The 23,318-nt window shown below is 31.1% G+C and overlaps 2 protein-coding genes across 4 annotated transcripts in view; one reads left to right on the top strand and one right to left on the bottom strand.

Moving 5' to 3' along the window:
- Positions 1-16,785, top strand: part of LOC142327579 (facilitated trehalose transporter Tret1-like) — a 30,329-nt gene extending 13,544 nt beyond the window's left edge. The window contains exons 2-4 of the mRNA XM_075370753.1: positions 4,047-4,723; positions 9,540-9,951; positions 14,998-16,785. Coding sequence (XP_075226868.1) covers positions 4,047-4,723; positions 9,540-9,951; positions 14,998-15,266 — 1,358 coding nt within the window. The 3' untranslated portion in view covers positions 15,267-16,785. The remainder of the gene's footprint in view (positions 1-4,046; positions 4,724-9,539; positions 9,952-14,997) is intronic.
- Positions 1-23,318, bottom strand: part of Dys (Dystrophin) — a 1,915,508-nt gene that overhangs the window by 1,461,944 nt on the left and 430,246 nt on the right. The gene's annotated exons all lie outside the window — the stretch shown is intronic.

Genomic DNA, 23,318 nt, shown 5'->3' with positions numbered 1-23,318 from the left:
CTTTGAAGGGAATTTTCAAAAGCATACATAAATTAATATTAACACAACACAAGCGTACTATTTTTACTTGATGAAGTTTTTCAGTAACAAATATGGTTTGCGGTACAATCGTATCAGTAAGAAAAATCGCGAAAAAATATAATTCTTTATCTAGGCCATAAACCTATCTGTTTAATTTTCCGTGAACAAAATAGTTAATAGTGATCGGATATAAGCGTCTAACATTGAAATATAATAATACACTTTATTCATCGGAAGGATTTTAGTGATTTTTTTTTTCTTTTTGTTAAAATAAAAAATATAGATTTTTCAAAAAAATATTACAATTAATCCTTGTGGAAGATGTAAAATACCTGTCAAACAAACACATTTAATTTGTTTTATCATGGGTATTCAAAGCGAAATAAAAATAATTTTTAAATTTGTATTATTTTTTTAAAATATTTTATCTTTTTTTTTAATTTGGCTTAAGAATTTCTCATAATAAATAATTTTATTAGAGATAGATAATTTTATTAGAGATAAATAAGTATAATTAGAGATCATTAAAAAAAAAACCTTATAATCCCTATAGATTTATTCTTAAACAAAAAAAATTAAAATGGATATTTTAAAACTATAAAAATTTAATCACTTTTATATAAATAACTTTTATAATTAAATAACTGGTAATGTTAACGATATTAAAATTATAATAGATAAAGAATTATCAAGGTTGATCTTTAAAATCAATTTTGCTTTCTGCTAAATCTATGTAAATAAAAGAATCATCTGTTTGTGTGGGTCCTAGTAACTTAAAAATTACTTAACCGATTTCGCTGAAAATTTCAAAAATTATTATTTTTTTCTCCCAGGAGTGTTTACATTTATTAGTTCAATAATATTTAATAATACAAAAATTTAATAACATAATATTTAATCACAAATTCGCTGTCAACCACATTTAATTTAGTAAAAGAACTTGTAGGTTATTTATTTATATACATATTTTTTTTTGTAGTTTGATTTATATAGTAGTGAGATTGGTGAGGTTTGAACATTATCGCAATAGCGAAGCATTGCCGGGTCCAAGGGTATAAAATAAAACTCAACGAATAATTCTGAAATGATTCATTAAAATCTGTTCAATACTTTTCATCGGGACGAATAACAAACAACTGAAAAATGTGAGAAAACGAAGTTCTTACAGAAAACTCGTCTGTAACAGACATTTAAAAAAAAAAAACGAATTTTTAGTTCACTACTAGACCAACTTTAGTGGTGAACACGTCATCGCAAATCAGCTGATTTAGAAGGAGAGTTCTAGTAAATGCAGTTACTTTTAAACGGATTTGAATAGCAGATCGTGGATACCGAAGTTCTTTGGTGGTCGGGTTTCAATAAACCAAAACATCACAGGAACGGTCAACCTGAGACTGTTCAAGACTACACTTCATTGACATTCATACACATCATTTTCTGAAGTAATACCTTACGGAGGCTAAACAGAAAAAGAGAGCGATACTTAGTGAAAAATTTATTGCAGTCACTGAAAATCGATAGAAAGCAATCTTCCCATAAATACATACAGATCATCTAATAAATTATTTAATAAAGTAACTTTTTATAAAGGTGAATTGTACAGCATTTTATTTCGAGATAAAAAATTGCACGTTTTGTATACGAGTATATACCATATACAAAACATTAAATTTATAGAAAATCTGTAATATCGAAATCCAATTTATAAAAAAAAGAATGGATTTAACAATCATTGGTCGCAAACAAATGATAACGCCATTTTTATAATGGTATTCACCAGTTATGGTTTTTTTTGTGCAATTTTAGCTTAATAGAAGCTGTCTGAAAACCCCCTACATATGTAGACCCACTTTACTCTAACGTGCGACCTATACGATACAATGCGTCGGATACTTTATTGTACATTTCATTGATGAATTTTATTCACACTCCCCCTATTTTATCGATCTGAAATTTAAAAAAAAACAATAATTGTTTGCCATTAAAAAACAAAAACAGTTCATGGAATTTATTTAAACAATAATATAAAAATCAGTAATCATTTTAAACATACTATTCATTTTGCTGTTGTACCGTTGTCCGGACTAAAGGTATTCAAAAGTAATGGCCTATACTTAGAAAACCAGACATAATAATCTCTTAAACGTAGGCTCAATCGATAGAAAATATCTCCCAGACTTGTTCTGCATATTCTCAACGTCAGAGGAATACGTCTGGACAGGGAAGTCGTTTTCACAATACAATTGTAGTCAGCCGAAATGTGGATTCCATAATAGAAGATTCGTGCGTGTTTTGGTTAGCGGAGTTTCAATTAACAGCGTGTACGAACTGAATAGAATATCGATCCTCCTGCATCAAGTCTATTCGTCAGTGGGATACGACTTTAAGAGAAAATGGAAACTTGGTTTCACAAAATGAAAAATCATCCAAAAGTTTCAGTTAGTGACGAGAATGTGGATCGTATACGTGATGCGTTCATTAACAATCCTGGAAAGTCAATTAGACTGGCTAGTAACGAACTGCAAATTCCTCGTTCCACTGTTCACAACATTGTTCATAAGCAGCTCCGTTTGAGGGCGTACAAATTACAACTCCATCACATTAAACAAACGATCGCCGGTTACGATATCATTTTGCTGCAGAGGTAACCGTATCGAAAACAATCTTAATTATATACGAGTAGGATACGTTATTATTTAGTGATAAGGCAACCTTTCAAACGTGCGGGAAAGTTAACATACACAACTGTTAAACTTGGCGTACTGAAAACCCCCATGCGGTAATGCGGTAATCAAAAATGAAAGTGACACATCGGAAGTCAATATCTGGTTCTGGTGACACAAAAATGGTGTCATCAGTCAGTTTTTTCATGGTGCCCAATATGACAGGACACAGGTTCCTCAACACGCTTGAGAATTTTGTTGTTTCTGAGATTCCTGGAGGTTTGGTTTCCAACAAGATAGTTTTCCACCATACTTTCATCGAGATAATACCATGTTCTTGAACAACACTTTACTCGGATGTTGGATCAGGCGAAGAGGTCCAACTGCACGGCCAACTACATCTTCAGATATCATTCCTTTAGATTATTTGCTTGGTGATTTATTAAAAGTTGTGTTATCGAAAAATGTTCAAGATTTGAACGATTTAAAACAGAGAATTGTTGAATCTGTTGGTCTAATAACGCCGCAGATGCTCCTAAACATCTAGCAAGAGCCAGATTATCGTCTAGACGACTACAAAGATAGAAAAGATACATACATTAAACTTGACAAACTTACATTAAAATTTAGTGAGTTATGATCTTTATTAAAAACAAAAAGTATTCAATTATATTAACCGGTTTTCTTAATATAAACTTTTGGATATCCCTCGGTTATAAATTGTTGGATAACTTTTGGATATCCCCTTAGCCCGGACATTCTGTAATGAAGAAAATATAACATAATAACAATGAAATTTTATTTTTAGAAATTCTTAGAGTACATAAATACGCTTAAAATAAGCTTTGAAAAAAAACCGTTGCTCCTTATTTAATTTACAGGAAAAAATTATCTTTCAAAGTAATATCTATTTATCTTCAATTCTACCGGATATGATTAGCTGCGTAACTTAGTTTAGTATATCAGCATTAGTCCAATCAACTTGATCAAAAGCTTTGTGTTATTTTTTGCCTTGGATTACTACACACTTGTTTTACTGGATTACTGGAAAAAAAGTGACCGCTTATTGGGTAGATCTTGTTGACCTAGTTTCCGTTGTAAAAGGCAACGTCAACTTCTTATTGGTAAATGACGAGCTATATAGTTTAGAAAATCAGACCGGAATCAGTTCCGGTTTTTTAATTTAATTTCAGATTCTCCATGAACATCTAGGAAGGATAATGAATTCAACATTTTAAGATTTAGAATATTGTAGATCATAAATGTTCCACTTTCTTAATATTACGAATTTTTTTTAATATTCTTTATTTTTCTACCCGATTCAAACCTCTAATTTCTTTATTTTATTATCTTTGTTTACAGGTGGACTATGTTTAATGATCGTAGGATGTTGGCTGGGTTGGCCGTCACCATTTTTACATAAATTAAAAAGTGGAGAAATAAGTTACACGTTAACATCTTCGGAAAGGTCTTGGATCGTATCGCTAATGGATTTCGGCAACGTAATTAGCCCGATTCCAGTAGGTTATATGATGGACTGGTTAGGAAGAAAACCGACATTTTTTGCGACCGCAGTTATTTTTCAAATATCATGGGTATTAGCTTTACTGGCAGATGGTGCTGGATTATTATATATCGCTAGATTTTTAGCGGGAATCGGTAAAGGCATGGGTTTTACAGTCGTTCCGATGTACTTGGCTGAAATTGCTGAAGTTAAAATACGTGGTGCGTTAAGTACAATTTTTACTATTCTTTTATTTTTCGGTACGTTATTTGAATATATAATCGGTCCATATGTATCTTATGACACGTTAAACGCCATATCCTCTGTAATTCCAATACTATTTTTCTTATTAGTGTTATTTATTCCTGAATCACCTTATTATTTACTTATGAAGAAAGATCGCAAAGGGGCACAGAATTCATTTTCGTGGTTAAGAAATTATAAATACGATGAGAAAACTGACGTTAACGCAAAAGCAAAGGAGGAAATAAACGCCGAAACTGAACTTGAAAGAATGGATTCTCAAGTACAAAAGGTAAGAAATTATTTTTTTTTATTTCACATAAATAAAATTTTTTCAGTGAGTGGAATATAACTAAATCTTCTTTTTTGTATAGTCGGAAACCTCTAAAAGAATATTTAGAATATTTCACTAACCTCTTCAAACCTTAAGCCATTACCACATTAAAAGAATTCTTATTTAATGAAGAATAATATGTTTTATCTAACATTTTTTACCTAATAATTAAAGTATATGTAATGAAAACTTAACCTTAACTTAATTTTTCCTAAAAGTTCATTATTTAAAAAAATATATTCTCTTATTGTTTAACTTAAATGTCCATTTTATTAGTGGTTGTATATATTTTTTTTCTGTCACTTAATTAAGATCAGTGTAAGGAGTATGCAGTTAATAGATATAAATCATTCTTTGGGGTGTAGGTGTCATGGTATACTTAAGTATTGGAAAGGTTTAAAAGCCATACAAAAAGCAGATTATGAAAAGTAACATTTAAAAGTTAAATAACAATATGGTAATAAAAATGAAATTAAAAAAACAAAACGCTCGAAAACAAACATTTTTTCTAGTTAAAATTTAAAATTATAGTTTTAATTGGTAATCATAATCAGCAGAAAATGAGGAAATAGTATAGTTAATAAATGAAAAGATTAGAAATAATAATAATTAAAAAAAAAAATACAGACATGAGTATTTCCGAAACATAATAAAAGGAATATATACAGAATAAAATACAAAAATAGTTATTACAAAATCCCAGTAGAAAGCGTAATTAGATTAAAAATATCTAAAAAAAAAATTAAAACTCCATACTGAGATTGCCTGCAATGACCTAATGAATGGCACTTCCTTAGGTTGGAAAGATAACAAATTTATCTCAAGAAAGATAAGGATAGAATAATTTTTAAACTAATCAAAAGATATCCCCTACAGTAAAAAATGTTACTCGGAAACTAGTCACACAATTAGTTTTAAAATTAAAAACTAGTTATAAAACATATACGTGATAAAGAGGATTTTCTTGGGAAACATTTCTTACCACAACTGAAAATTTATTGTTTAACACCAAATACGGGACCATTTATTACAATTTTAAATTTATTAAAATTTCTTCCGAACGTTTTCAAAATCGTATGAAAAATTAAATGAATATACCCTCTCTTATTTTTTTCCAATGATTATGGCTGTTTAATAATCAAAATAGCGATCTAAATTTATATTTAAGAAACATTTATTTTTACTGTTTTGAACATTTTACTTATTTTCCAAATTAATAACATTAATATAAAGAACCGTTTAAGAATAACTGGTACTTACGTATTAACCCGTCACTAATAAATTTCAAACTTCTGGGTTATTGTTAATATGACCCGATATAACCATTATAGAATACCACTTTTTATATTACCATTTTTATAAACATAATTTAACCAAACTTAACTTACGTTCGCTAACCTTGACTAACTAACCTAGTAATGTTTTCAGTATTTAAATAATAAATTCGGTAATTATTGCAATTATTTATTATTTAAATAATCAAAAAATTACTGTTAATTAGTCGAGGTTAGCGAGTGAAACCCGCGTAGTTTAAGTTTGGTTAATATATATCTATAATTATAAGCAATAATGCTTATATTTTTAATATTCAAAATATGTTAATGATCCCGTAACTTTGCGATATTTTCAAAGTTACGAATAATTATGGTTATGATCGAAGGGCTAATACGTAAGTACCGAATAATTTTGATTGTTTATTAAAAACCCTCATAATTACATCACTTATGGTAGAAAAAAAATCACTCCACGAAAATAAAAAATTTAAAATAACACCAAAATAAAGGTTTTACCAACCTCCATCTAGTGGTAAAACTCTTCATCTTAAAACAGCTGATCTCGAAGATCTTAGGTTCAAATCCTAGTAAAAGTAGTTGCTTTTATTCGGATTTGGATACTAGATTGTGGATACAGCAATCTTCTTTGTTGTTTGGGGTTAAATTAACCATTCGTCCTGAGTCTGTTCAAGACTAAACGTTTACCGGTTTATTTACAATTACACTCCAGTCGCTAATAAATTGAATTGTTGATGCGATAATAAATAATCGGGATATAGTAAAAGGAAAAAAAAGTTTATTATAAAAATAAGCGATTAAGTATCGGTCACAAGGCTGTGTGCTGCACGGAACCTCGAAGACACCTAGACTCTGGTGACTTGGGATTCGAACTGGTGGTAGGAAATGTAAACACCAGTCATGTTAAGAGTTCTACTCTCCAATGCTAACAGATGCTCGCTCTGCCATGATCTTGTGGAAAAGTTGGCTAAGGAGAAACAAGCTGATTTTCTCGTAACGACTGAATCAAACAGGTTAGTTGTGGCCGGCTGCAACTGGACTACGAACAACAGGACCGACATGGCAATACGGGATGTCAGTTGACGTTTAGGCTGGCATCTTTTGGAGAAGGATAATGGCTTCCTCTGCATCGAGCTGGCGGAAATGGTGATTGTGGGAGCTTATGTTTCTCCTAACTGCGACTTGGCCTATTACGCGACATTCATGGCACGACTGCATACGACGATTACTGGGACTAGGAAGAAGCTCTTGCTTGTAGGCGATTTCAACTGCAAGTCTGTGGAAGCCGGTAGAGTTTACAAACAGAAGAGGCGAGCTGTTAGCTGAATTAATAAGCACTTTAGATCTTTATTGCGTGAATGATTGTACGCCAACTTTTTCTGCCCGTGGACACTCATCAGTGCTGGATCTCACTATCCTCGACGGAAGGTCCTCACTATCCTCTTTGGGACCCCTCATTTGAGGCGTAAGGCACAGACAAGGCCGAGACCCGGTCTTCTGCGAGGTGATAAAGGTTGCAGCATTCCTGGTTTCGGAGTCTCCTCGCCGAGGATGGCACAATAAAAAGATCCAACCGGCGGGCCCACCTCCCTTGCCGGACGTACAACTGGTGGGCAGGAAGGCCCATTAGAGTTAAAGGACACTACCGTGGGCTGATTTAACTGTAGGTCCGGCTCAGGGGAGGGGAAAAATGTCAACTCCTGAGATGTGCGGTTAATTGAAACCCAACTACAGGTATCCACAGTCTAGCATTCAAATCCATAAAAAACAACTGCCTTTACAAGAACTCCAACCTTAGAACTCTCTTCAAAAATCAGCTGATTTTGCGATGACGAGTTTAACCATTAGACCGGGTTAGTTTATTTTCCTAAAATAGAATGGAAGGGCATCTAACAATGAAAATCCCACTTGTCTAACACCAGAATAAAGAAAAAAAATGTGCATTAAAACAAAATAGTTATTAAATACTGAAACAGAAACAAATAATTTTATAATGAGAGAACTGATTAATTTTAATGTTGAACAAAAATGGGAAAATTTATATCTCCCTTCGATATTATTCAATGAATTCAAAGAGAAGAAAATGAATTACAAATACAAGGAAGTTATTATAGCAATTTATTTGTAACATTATAATTATATTTACTAATTTAATACATAAAATTATTACTAACATTAATTACCCAAAACGGAAATCATAGGAGAAAACCCACAAAGGAACATCATAGTAATCACATTTAGGCTGATTTTATATTCAAAATAAATTACATACATTTCACTGTATTTATAAATACAAGAAATAACAAGAAAATTATATAAGATGGCTGTCGTACGCGGATTAGCTGACGCCCAGAATGAAGGCAGAAATTGTGAAAAGATATTTAGAGACGATGATTTTATCATTTTTCTATTGTTATATTTTAAAGAGAGAATCCCTTTTATCAAAAACAGTTCTTTATTCAACGAAAGAGATTTAATATTAAAATTATAAATATAAGGATGTAAATAATAACGGATTAAGAAAAGCAATATCAGAAAATTTATCAATTTTAGAGAAGTAAGAAGTTAATTAATTAATTTTTAAGTATTTTCATAAATAAATTCATATTACTATACTTAAAAGTATACGTAAAAATAATAAGATATTAAAATTCATATCATGAATTATCTTTTCAATAATATCAAATCATAATCTTAAAAACATTTGATATAGTTAAAATAAAATAATTCTTAAATTTATTGGTAAGAAATAAATCTATTATTTTTACAGAAGGTTTTGTACTACTTTTTATGACTTCCATTAAAAAAATAACGTACAACAAAAAAAAAGAAGATGCATTTTAAATTCTTGTTTTTATTTTTTACCATGCACAAGACTTGTTTAATATATATGTACAGCACGCCTTACCATTCATTCTATCTCATTTTATGTTTCCTTTCCTTTAAATTCCGCGCTACGTTTTTTTAATTTTAGCATACATTTGTTACATACATCTTCACATATCTGTTTCATGTATTCTAGCTATATTTTTTTATGTATTTAAAAAATACTTTTATTTTCATTCAAATTTTTATTATTCTATTCTTACTATTATATAATTATTCATACTCTCATTAAAACTTTTAATTATCACAAATAAAAAACACTAATACCGATCTAACAATACGGTTCAATTACTGCTAACTAGCATTAAAAATATGTACTTTGAATGGAATTAAATATAATATTATATAATGAACTATCTCTTTTCATCAATTACAATGGTATTTAACGTTTTTTATTTATTTTTACATTTCATTCCATTAAGTTGAATTATGTGAAAAAAAAAATTTTGCCGTTTTATTTCTTTATTCTTCTAACGATAATAATTTTAATTAAGAGTTAATATTATGCTGAATTAGATATGAGCGCACCTACGTACACACACATATATGTTTCATGAAGATTTTATTTTTACAATAATTATTTATATTTTTTACAGGAAATGGAATTACGTGGAAGATGGCACGACCTTTTAGGATCACATGGAACAAAACGAGCGACAATTATTGTTATGACATTAAGTGCATTTCAACGATTAGGTGGCGTAAGCTGTATGTTAGCCTACTCATCGATCACATTACCGGCGACCGGTGGAGGTTTAGGTCCAGAAGAGTATATGGTATTATTTGGCCTAGTTCTTACCTTATCTAACTTCATTTGTCTACCGCTTATCGATCGTTTGGGACGTAAACCACTGCTACTTATATCATGTACATTATTAGGAGTACTACAGGCTACTACAGCGACCTATTATTATTTGGATGGCCGACCTGATTTTGATGCGACTAAATTAAGATGGATTCCTTACACAAATTTATTACTTTTTGCGTTTGGATATTCACTGGGAATTGGTAATTATAAACCTTTTTTTTTAACTTTTTATCATATTAAAAAAAAATTTAATGCTCTCTACTATTTTAATGAATTTTTAATAAAATAACATAAAAACATCCGGTTTTCTAATTGGTATATACCATGATTTTTCATTTAAAAGGTTTTTCTATGTCAAAACCATATTAGTTCAAACTCGTGTTGTATCATTCATCATCCCAACCCCGTAGGAGAAGACACCCACCTTGTGACGCTTCCGGTCGCCACATCACCCAGCCTTAAAGCACAGCATGTAGAGGATATAATTATATTGTATTATTTTAGAAAATGATACTAAAATAAAAAATCATAAAGCTATGACAGCCTACATTACAGGGTATTCTTACTTTCTCGTTTACATAGCACTGTAGCAGAGCTATAGCTCCAGAAGGAAAAGTATTGTAATCTGTCAAATCTGGGCATATGCCGTTTTCACAGGATCTTTACGTTTTGATACTTAATTTTCCTGATGTTAATGTTCGTGTATACGGTGTTGGCTTCTAAATCACCTTATATCTTCAGAACTAGAGGACCGATTTTGACCAAAGTTGGTCAGGTTACTTCTACAAATGGGGCACTCATGCCATTCATTTCCAACTTAAAAGGTCAAGGAGGCGAGGCTGTAGAGCAAGGTCACCCTCAGTATCTCGAGATTTCGCCTAATTAAGGTCATATTTTTCTCAGGAAATCTTTCTTTTTTTTTTAAATTGCACCCTTACCATAAAAAATGCTGTTGTAGTCGCCTGCTATGTTGTGACGTCACAAACGAGTGGTAGAATTAAATAAATGAACAACATTTAAAGTGCAAAAAAAAACTCGGTCTGGCTGGGTCTCAAACTCGATCGTCTGGTTGACTCGGTACTTAGTGCGTTAAGTCTCGCGGCTACACCAACTGACGACCGTATAAGCGAATTGGTTCTGAAAGTTGTGAAATTACGTTAGTTTAGCTAGTGCCAACAGCCGCCATTAGTACCACACTCGCGCGAATTAAATACGATTTCCGCGCACGCTTTAGTTAGAATAATTGAATTAAATAAAAGAAAAAAAATTTGTTAGATTTTTTTATACATCAACACAAGATAAAGCTACATCAAACTCAGTGTTACTAAATTGATTCATACATAATCTAAATATCGCAAACAACTTGCTTTTCACGATAGCATTTTGAACTTTGCTATAGAATTTCAGATGCAAATAAAGATTTTTTTAAATAAAATTTGTATCAATAAAGAGGATAGCTCTTATTGACAAATATCTTAAAACATGCCAACTAAAATTTTTCAATAAAGTATTAAAACAATGTGATTTTTCTTATAATCCCCATATATTTATCTCAACAAACATCATTCAAAATTGTTAAATTCTTTTAAATAAAATAAAAGTCGGGATGCCCGTTTAAGAAAATAAAAAATTTCTATTTAATTTAACCACTGCTAGCGATTTGTTTTACCTCCACTTTTCGGTTGTCTGTATGTTTGATTTACAAATCAAAATATTACTTTTGTTTATAATCGGAATTAAAGTAATGTCTGAAATCCTTTTTTTTATCGTAAAATTAATTACAATTAATTAAATCTAATTTTATATTATTTCTAAAAAGTCTATTTTTACACAAGTCCTTGTTATATTTAGTTTTTCATATAATTAAGTTTAATGGTAAAGGCTAAATTTTAAATAGAAAAATGTATAATGTAGAACAGAATTCATTAAAATTATTAGTAATTAAAGAATTATGATGATAATCTATAAATGGCGTAGTTAATAAAAAATAATTATACAAATTCACGATGGCAATATATTTTCATTTCAATTTAAAAAGACGTCTCAACAACTAAAAAATAAAAAAAAGATAGGATAACTTTTATATATAGTACAATAAATTAAACACATGTCACTCTAGAATACATTTTATAAATGGTTTAAAAATACTAGCTAAAACCGGCTTGAAAATAATTATAAATAATTAATAAATTCAAAGAAAAAGATTTCTATACAGTGCAAACATACGTGTTAGTCTACATATTGCTGATAACCCGATACGGATAACAATACTGTGAACTATTTCAAACGATAACCGTCCAAATCGAAAAAGGAAGTGATATGATGTCAAGAATCATTTTCTTCTGTCTATAATTTACAGACCCCTTGCGTTAAAAATCCAAAGATTCGTTTTAGAGATAATTCCCGTTAGCTGCTATTCCTTTTTTTTTCAGTTCCAAGTAATTTGCATAATCCTGATAGTCGATGATTAATTCATTCGTTTAATATTCCGTACTAGCCTTCTTTCAAAATATCCATTTATTAATATATACTTAATCCTTAGTGATTAACATGTGTTATCTGTCTTCAAAAGACTCTGCCTTATATGACAGCCGAAATTTATTTTTTTAATATTTTTAATGGCTTCAAGTAAAAACCACTTATCGGAGCTTTTAAATGTACGACTATTTAAAAACTAATGTTATATACGAGGGCTTTACTTTCTTTATTTATCCTGTTTAGCCTCCGGTAATTACCTTTCAGATAATACTTCAGAGAATGAAGTGTAGTCTTGTACAGTCTCAGTTCGACCATTCCTGGAATTTGTGGTTACTTGAAAACCCAACCACCAAAGAACACCGGTATCCACGATCTAGTATTCAAATCGGTGTAAACATAACTGACTTTACTAAGACTTAAACGCTGGAACTCTCCACTTCCAAATCAGCTGATTTGGGGAGACGCGTTCACCACTAGACCAACCCGGTGGGTTTATATATACGAGGGCTGGTCAAGAATTATCTAAACTTTTGCCATAACATATCTTCAAGATTTTAATACTGCCTTCTGAACATGCATGCAGTTGGTTCAACTGTGATCACGTGTGCGTAATTTCGATCGCGTCATTTGCGTTCCAGCTACTACAGTGTAAACGTGTCCGCTCTGCTAGCACTTTACACCAAGGTGGTACAATGATTTCTGTAGTCAGATGGTATGAAAGGAACTGGAATACATCGTAGACTTTCTTCACAATACGGGGACAATGCTTTATCACGTCAAAGTGTTTTCTCAAGGATCAAACAGTTTAAAAGTGGCCGGACGAGTGTGACACACAGAGAGAACAGCACATCCATCAACTTTCACCACGGACAACATTCAGTAAGCTCGAGAGATGGTTCTGGCGAATAGGCAAGTTACCATCGATGAGGCAGCGTTTTCTTTCGATATCAGTTATGGTTCTGCCCATCAAATCATCCACGAAGAGTTCAGCTTCCGAAAGTCTATTGTCGAAGAAAGTGTTGTTGCATGACAACAACCCCCGCACACCATACAAACCATGAACGTGCAGAATTTTGAGATACTGAACACCCTCTCTACAGCCAAGATCTTGCTTCTTCCGAGTTACATCTGTTTGGGCCGCTACTTTACGGGGTCGTCGATTTTCCACAGATCTAGATGTTCAGAAAGCGGTGCAGAAGTGGCTTCGTAACCAACCGAAAACCTTCTTCTTGGAAGTAATACCCAAGCATGTGGACCTCTGGTCCAAGTGCATTGACAGGGAAAGTGACTATGTAGAAAAATGCATGTTTAACCCCTTCCACTGTATAAGTAAATTTAAAATGAAAAGTGTAGATAATTTTTGACTAGCTCTCCTTATGTATTACCACAGTAATGGAAAGTTTAAATCATAAAAATAAAAAAAGGGAAAATAAGATTCCATTCATAATCCCTACAGGATTTCTTTAAATATTCGTAAATTAAAAATCTCAAGAAATTTTGATGATTAAATCTTATTTTGGTAATCAATCAATATAATCATTAAAAAAAAGGCCCTACTGATACGAAGACCCCAACAATTTTTAAAAATTCGGAAAATCTTTTTTTGTTACTCATATTTGAACATTTATTATGAAGATAAAAATAATACTTTTAATGATTGAATTGCTAGGTCTTTCCGGCAAAACCAGAAAAGTTTTGGAATGAATAAGCAGTAGAAACTCATACAGAACTTGGCCAAATTTCTTTTTAATTACCTAGATCGTTTTCAATTAAAAATAAATTAAATCAAAAATATATTTTAATTAGAATTTTAATCATTATAATGATAAGTGAATATTAAAACTTTTTAATACTTAAGAATTAATAATATTTTAAGATATAGTTTAAATAATTTACGAAAAAAAAATGAATTAACTACTAATATTCCTGACGAATATTGGTAAAATTAAAAACATACATCTATGGTGTATCACAAAGTTCTCCCGGAACTTTCATAACCTCTTCTATTCGTGAAAATAATGAAAAAGTTTCAAATAAACAATGTCCTAAAATGCTTCGTTTTCGAGTTACGGGTAGTGAATGATTTCGCTCGGATTTCAGATACCCTGGTGAAATGAAATCGTACTGAAATTTTTAAGACGTTAATTAAGGGGCAGAATTAGCGATTTCTCATGGTTTTTTTTACCTCAAAAATCAAATAAAATAGGTTCCAGTACAGTATTTGCAGAAGTTTTTAAGAAATCTAGGATGAAAACGAATAAATTGGGGTTAAAAATCCTTTTTTATGTTTGACGTACAATAACCTACAATAATATCTGAAAATTTATGTCTTACAAACCATACCATGTGAAAAATCTTAGTGGTGATTGTATTCGCTAATATATATATTAATATATATTAATATATACACACACACACATATATGACACACACACACACACACACACACACACACATACCCAGACACGACAGTAGCTGGAAAACTGGTTGGGAAAAATATACTTTTCCCTTTAATAAAGATAGCTATTGTAGTTATATTTACCGGAACAGTAAAATAATGAACACAACTAATTTCTAATAGTTAATATCAACTAACGATTTAATTAATATTCTGTCGGAACGTCATACAGTAATGCATGACTAATCATGAATATATTGCTAAATTATAATTATCAATATAGATTTCCAATAGAGTAGACAGATTTAATTTTTGTTCATAATACGATAAGATTAGCATAAAATTAACTTTTTTCATTTTTTTTTTTCAGGTATAATTCCAAGTACCTTATTAGGAGAGGTTTTTCCAGCAAATGTAAGAAGTAAAGCCGCAGCAGTATCAACAATGTTTTATGCATTTTCCTCATTTTTTGTGAATAAAATATTTTTATTCGTATCTGATAATTTCGGTATTGAATGTATGTTTATGATTTTTGCTATAACAAATATTGTAGCAGCAATATTTACGTATTTTTATGTAATTGAAACAAAAGGAAAAACATTAGGAGAAATTCAAGAAATTTTAAACAGGAAATCTTAATCGTAATTTACTTACGTAAATATAAGATAAAGGAAGTCATATAATAAATGTGGTAATTAAAAAAAAAGGATAAACGAAAAAAAATGTCTTTCTTATAAGACTGAATAGGAAATATAATATTTAATTTTAAAATATTAGTAATTAATAAATTAATTTTGATAAAAATTTAGCAAGTAGTTAATATTTTTTAGTTTTACAGTAAATTTAGATATAAGTAATTAAGTTTCAACAAATAACAATGAAATAAAATATATTCCCCTAACAATGCAATTAATATATTGGTATAATAAACTAATTAAACAATTTATTTTGTATCTCATTTAATAAGAACTGAGATTTGGAGTAATCTTTTTCAAGGGCATTTTATGTGACAAACATATGAATTGTCATTTTTATTAAATAAAAATTTTCCAAGATTTTATATTTATAATTTTATTTTATAAGTGTACAATGAGTAATAAAAAATTTAAATAAATTATGATCATACTTTGTTACAAAACAGCAACATTTATCTGTATTAAACCACAAAAAAAAAGTGTTTTAATTTTATAGAAAATATGGTTTCCTCCTTGAAAGAGGATTTTAGATTTATATTTTAAATAAAATACTTATTTTAAAAAGCTTCTTCCGAATAATATATGTTATGTATATGTATACATATACATAACATTTTTTTCTCTGATCAATTAATCTAACACAGAAACATTATAAAGCTCGTAGATAGGAATATGGATAATGGAATTTTTAAGTTAAGGAAATTGTCACGCATGTCCGGAATTCAAACACGGGAACCGTGCATGAAAGGCCGAAATGCTACCACTGAGATCGTAAAACTGGGAAAATAAGATAATTTAAAAATAAAATATAAAAAAAATTATTTTTACAAAAAAATATATATTCCTGTTGACGTATTTTTTAAAATATTACTTATTAGATTAACCTGAACTTTCTACATATTAAACATATTTAGCAATTAACGTCTTAAAATTATTATTTTTATATGTTCGATTCAATTTATTATACTAACACAATTATACAATTATTTCATAAAATAGTTCATTTATTTTTATGTATTAACATGAACTATATCCACGAATAATTTTTATTTATACCTTGATAATCTATAATGCTTCTCCGGTGGTTTTTCTATATTTTTCCTTAATTCTTCCGTAAACAATTTCGGAATAATGCTTTTATCTTATCTACTGAGTAGCAAATTTATTATTCTTGATGTAACCTAGATTTTGTTTAACTTATTTGTAATTATCAATTAAATATTTAACTATTCATAAACATAATTCTTTCAATTCCTTTACAAGGAGACATTACATGCACAAAATTTAGGTTTGTGACACAAGTTATTTTACTCAAAAGATATTCCTGCAAATTCCTCAGAATCTAAGATTAAAATAATGTTCACTGCTTTGAAAAAATGTAATACAACAAATTAACAAAACGTAATAATATAAATTAATTGATAGTTATGTGTGATTATTTTACTGTCTCATCATTAATTTCTTTAACTTAGAAAATTGTAAGAATTCAATAAAATTTATGAATATTTTTTATGTATATACAAAGGGTGTTTATCATTATTATTTTTTATGACTTTTTACCTAATGAACAAATCCTATCAAAAATATTTAGAGAACATATTATTTTACATTTTAAGAGAATTAAAACAAAAAAAAAAAGCTGACAACAAAGTTGTTATATATTCCTGAAACTGGTTATTTATTCTTATACAATGAAAAAGTAATGATACATGGAAAAAACCCAAAAATTGCCCCTAAAGTATTTAGGGGCAGCATTTAAAGTATTTCTTTATGGGTCACTTGCACTACTTCTACGCTTAATATGTTTTGAAGACATTAAAGAAGAATTCGGTTAGGAATGCAATAAATAAAAAGTTAGCATTTTTGATTTTTAGAAAGAGGGAAATTTGGGGGTAAATTATTTTTAAAATGTTAAGATACCATGTACGTATGTACTGAGCTTAATATAAAGTGGGGTTTTGTTGGCAAAATTTTGAGAAAATTGACTCCAAAGATCCCATCCCATATCTATATATCCCACTATCCCGTACCCCATCTATCCCACTACCTGGACGTATTGACCCTAAACTTTTACCATCTTAACCCCGTAGGAGAAGACACCCACCATGTGACGATTTCGGTCGCCACGCTACCCCTCCGTACATAGCCCTTATGGTCTTTACCGGAGGTCATCTTCAATACCTCGGCATTGACATCTTTTAATCTAGCCACAACAGCCAGGATGCCAAAGATGAGAATGCCACAAGTGACATTCCCATCAGTGTACTACTATCATGAATTCATAAACAAAACACATCATGTCCAAGTCCTAAATAAGACCGAATGGACTACACGGTAACGAAGGAACTAAACTGCCTACCCGAAATAGGCAGTTAATATAAGTAATCTAAACGAAAACACAACACGAAACAAAAAACAAGAACTAACAAGAACATTAAAATAATATCAGTAACAACACTAACACCACACACAAAACAAAACATAAATAATATAGCACAACAGTAAAACTTAAAGCGGGAAAACCCAAGCAAAACCCTAAACCCCTCCAGCAATCCTTTCCTTTACAAGATAAGTTAACAAATTTTTCACAATCGCCCATTCGGCCCGGTCCCTTCAATTAGCATGGAGATCTAACGCCGACCCGATGATATCGAGCCGACAAATGGTCTCCATGCGCATCAGCTCGTATTTCACACATTGGTATAATACATGGTAAGTGTCATCTAGTTCCAACATTCCGGAGTCTACCAAGCTGAATTTCTGGAATCTGCCCCGAAAAGCGCCATGGCCAGAAAGAAATTCCGTCACGTACTTATCAGGGTGTATGCCAAGAGGCTTCACGCAAACCAACATTTGGGAAGAGATCATGAATATAACGTCCATCCTCTGCCTCATCCCATTACAAACGTTTACCAACAAATAGCTCCGGTATATACGAGTATTGTACAAACTTTCAACAAAATCGGTATATCCAGTCATTGCGGTTTAACCTTCAAATACACTCGTTCGTACGTACGTACACAAGTACGACACTACCCCCAATTTTTTTTTTTCTTGGGGTCCCTGGGTCATGAAACGTGAAGAAATACAAAATATACCCGTTTTTTGACTGATTACCATGCTTTCCTTTTCTTGTAATATAGCTATAGAGTTATGATGTCAAGAAAGTAAAATCATTTCAATAAAAAATATTGTATTCGTCTTATTATTCAGTTTGGCTTATACCATTATTACAAACTGTAACAAAAGTTAATACATTAAAGTTGGATGCATCATATTTTTTACAACAATTAAAATGAAAAGATTTTCAAAAATTTCCGATACTCCTTTTATCCGGTAACTTTTATTCCCTTATTTTTATTTCGATACTTTTGACTCCTCCTTTTACTCCGAAACTTTAGACATGATCACCATACTTTCCCCTTTAATATAGCAACATTCGCTGGGAAAGTAATATTGTCTCCCTGCTACGAAAATAAATAATAAAAAAATTATTACTTCTCTAGTGTAAAAAAAGTTCTGCTTAAGTACAAAAAAGTGGAGCTATTAAAAATCTACTATCGAAATGTAGATAAAAATACGGCTTCCAGCGAAAATTTTGACTTTTTAAGATCTGAAGTACGGTATTTATACTAAAATTAAACTTTAAAGTTATAGTCTATGTGGAAATACTTTTAATTTTGTTTTAAATAATCATAAAAAAAAAATCTATTCTTTATCAAGCATATCCATAAATTAACTGAATTTATTGTATTTCACTGTTAAATAGATAACTTAATTAAATTAAGTTAAAAGAAAGAAATTAATAATCACAACAAAAATCTTAGAAAAATAATAAAATATATAATCTAATTAAAAAAAGAAATCGTCAGGAATTGAAGATAATATTAACAGCAGTAAAATACAGTTGGGAAATACGAGGGAAAGCAAGCTGGTATGAACTTCTCCAATCACAAATGTCTTGTTGTCATGCCAACGAGACAACACTACTTAATACAGTTTTTCATTTAAGGTCATACAAGGGAGACATCAGAATCTACAGTATTTGATTCTATTGAAAGTAAAGTAAATTGCAGGATCAGTAGTTTTGTTCTATCTCCCTCTCTTTATAAAGAAATATATACATACACATTTTTTTTGTAAACAAGAAAAACCAACCTAATAAAATTATCAAACATAAGTAATACGTTTTACAATTCTCAACTGAACATTAAATTAAACGAAATATATATATATATATATATATTTATATTATATAAAAAATAATATAAATATACATATATATATTTCTTAACTCCAATATTATTTATTCATTTATTTTTTGGCTCATTAAAATGAGTCCTCAACCTGTTTCCAAGTACAAATATCGTACCTATTAATAAAAATTTGATAAAACATATATTTTTAACAGTAAATTCGATAATTACCGTTTAAGAAGTTAAAAATTCTATTTAACTTTTTCAATGACTATTTTGTATCTTCAAGTTTCATGTTATCTGCACATGAGTAATACATAAAAAAAAAGTTCATAATAAACAACATTTTTTTAAAACCTACAAAATCCGAATTCTGGACAGTTTCTTTGTTTCTGGTTGTGGAGAAACCAAGAAAAAATAATTTTTCAAATTTTCAGAAAAGTGGAACTTTATAAAAGATACATTTTCTGTTTTAAATGATTTATATTTTATTTTAACGTACTTATTATAAAAATTCAAGTCTGGAAATTTTATGAAGAGAACTGAAATTTTAAATACTTTAAAACTACCTTCCAAAAAAGCATTAGCAAATAACAAATTGTACAATTGTTATTGATAAAAACTAAAAAAAATTACAGTTCAGATAATGAATCTCAACCATCATGACCCCGACCCACCGGGTTGGTCTAATGGTGAACGCGTCTTCCCAAATCAGCTGATTTGGAAGTCGAGAGTTCCAGCGTTCAAGTCCTAGTAAAGCCAGTTATTTTTACACGGATTTGAATACTAGATCGTGGATACCGGTGTTCTTTGGTGGTTGGGTTTCAATTAACCACACATCTCAGGAACGGTCGAACTGAGAATGTACAAGACTACACTTCATCTACACTCATACATATCATCCTCAATCATCCTCAATCATCCTCTGAAGAATTATCTAAACAGTAGTTACCGGAGGCTAAACAGGAAAAAGAAAATCCCACCCCCCTCCATACCTAGCCTTGATGGACTTTATCGAGGTCATCTTCAGAAAACCTCGGCGGTTGACACATTACAGCCTCGCCTCGGTCAGGATGCCACCGATGGGAATGTCGCTTACGGCATTCCCATCGGTATACTACTAACAAAGATGAACTCGTAGTAACAAAAGACATCTCAAATATAATCTTAAACAAGACTGAATTCCTCAACGTTGAATAAAGGAACTGAAATCACTTTTCCGAGCAGGTAGAAGTGAGGTCGACACACAACTCAAACCAAGTGAAAAACATAAAAGTGAAACATTAAAACAAAACCACAACATAACAACTAATGTAAAAACCAACAAATACAAAGTAACAAAGAGATAAGAAAATAATAGAAACAAGGGAAGCCCAGTCAGGACTCTACACCCCCTACGCTATCCTTTCTTTTGCAAGGTATATCATAATTTCCTTAATTATTCATCATTCGGCCCGGTTACTCCAATTCTGCTGAATATTCAATGCCGAACCGAGAATGTCGGGACGACAAATCACCTCGGTATGCTTCTCATCGTATTTTGTGCACTCATACAACAATAAAAAGCGTCATCCAGAACCCCGCACCCACCAGGCCGAATCGCACCAGCTTGCTCCTTTCTTTCTTTCTTTTTCCTGTTTAGCCCCCGGTAACTACCGTTTAGATAATTCTTCAGAGGATGAATGAGGATCATGTGTATGAGTGTGAATGAAGTGTAGTCTTGTACATTCTCAGTTCGACCATTCCTGAGATGTGTGGTTAATTGAAACCCAACAACCAAAGAACACCGGTATCCACGATCTAGTATTCAAATCCATGTAAAAATATCTGGCTTTACTAGGACTTGAACGCTGGAACTCTCGACTTCCAAATCAGCTGATTTGGGAAGACGCGTTAACCACTAGACCAACCCGGTGGGTTAGCTTGCTCCTAAAAGGACCACCGTGTCCTGAAAGAAACTGTGAAACATACTTATTCCGGGAAATCCAGTAGGCGCGCTCCAAGCACCTAATATCCGGGGAAAAATCATGTGTATACCGCCCATCTTCCAGCTCATCCCATCTTGCTTGCCAAAATCACATCCATGCTACTTGATCTCCCGTATTTTTTCAGAAGTTAACTCACCCAACTTCCCGATAAAGAGGCATAACGTTCCTGCCTCTTTATCGCAAAAATATCGATTGATTCACACTCGCAATCACCAATATCGCCTCTCGTGAAATGGTTCAGCAACCACCCGTTACCGTAACATAAGTCGTTGGGCTCTCAGTAAAATATTCTGATAGCTTTGAACTTTTAGCTTCCCCGCCCAAACAGGCGCTACATATAGCATAATAGCCTCATACACGCCTTTGAACAGGATGTTCATGGTCCTAAAGTTAAGATTCCAATCAGGATTGACCAGACGTCGAATTCCAAAGAAGGGTCTAAAGACTTTTTCCGCGACGTATTGAAGGTTCCTCTAAAATTACAACCAAGAACTTTCAAGAACAATTCATCCAAGAACGCCCCGAGGTACTTCTGAGCCTGAACATATTTAATACGTTGGCCTGACATTGAAACGGGGCTCGCCGCGTACCAGCCAGATGGCCCTTGAAGAGCATCATAGTGGTCTTATCCGGGCTGAACGTCATTTTGTGTTGTTGACCCCACAGGTCCACTACTATCCCGATAAATAAACAGATAGTTTCTGTGGAATCAATTTTTTCAAAATTTTACATACTGTCCTTACTTACCCTTTTAAAAAAAAATTTGCTCCCAAATTCTTCCCTTCTGCAAAATAAAACTTTCCAAGAAAGTTCTATTTTTATTTATTGCACATTTTTTACCCGATCGTTTTTAATGCCATCCTAAGCATAATAGTGCTTCGTAAAAATACCTGCAAGTGTAAGTGATTTCAAAAAAAAAAAAAAACTTTGGGAGAATAATGAGAGTAGGGAAGCCGATGAAAGTTTAAAATTATCTATTTAAAAAATACTAATTTTTTGATTTTCTTAAACTTTTTTCATGTATCATTATTTTTCTACTATATAAGAAAATAACTAATGCCGGGAAGTATTACAACTTTGATGTAAGATTTTGTAATTAATAGTTTATTTTATATATGGATTAATACTGTTTTCTTTTTTAGGATTGGAACCATTTATATTTTCACCAGGTAAATGGACAGATTTTTATTTGAATTACTAGCAGACCCGGAAATGCTTCGCTATTGCTAGATTTGAGTATATATATATATATATATATATATATATATATATACTCAAATCTATATATATATATATATATATATATATATATATTAAATAAACACAATTGAAAGTTTGATAAAACATAAAAAAAATGATTACGGAACTTCACAAAAATTTTAACGTTTCAATTTATCCCTTTTCGCTTCTTCATCTTTCAACCCTTTCTGCTTTTCTCCTTATTCCCTTTTTTTTCGATTTTCTCCTTTTTCCCAATTTCCCTTTACCCTTTTTCGATTTTTCCCTTTTCCGACTTTTCTCTTTTTCCCCGCACGTAAATCGGTCCAGTAGTTTTTTGTCTATAGCGGAAACACAGGAATGTTCGTATCATATTTTAATTATGTCTGTTTGTATTTGTTTGTTTGTTTCGTAGATATCTCGACCGGCGCCACCTAGCGAGTATAGTTTTAAAAGTTTTTTTCTTTTCACTTAACTAATGTATATTCTGAATATCAGCCAAATTGATCCATAAATACTTTTTTTCTAAATATCTCAACCCCAGCGCCACCTAGCAGATCCGTTTTTCGCAAAAATATTTCTTTTCACGTAACT

This window comes from Lycorma delicatula, chromosome 7, assembly GCF_047948215.1.
Source record: "Lycorma delicatula isolate Av1 chromosome 7, ASM4794821v1, whole genome shotgun sequence".
Classification (NCBI taxonomy): domain Eukaryota; kingdom Metazoa; phylum Arthropoda; class Insecta; order Hemiptera; family Fulgoridae; genus Lycorma; species Lycorma delicatula.
Note: the sequence above shows the minus strand (reverse complement) of the source record. Positions and strands in the feature narration are given on the sequence as shown.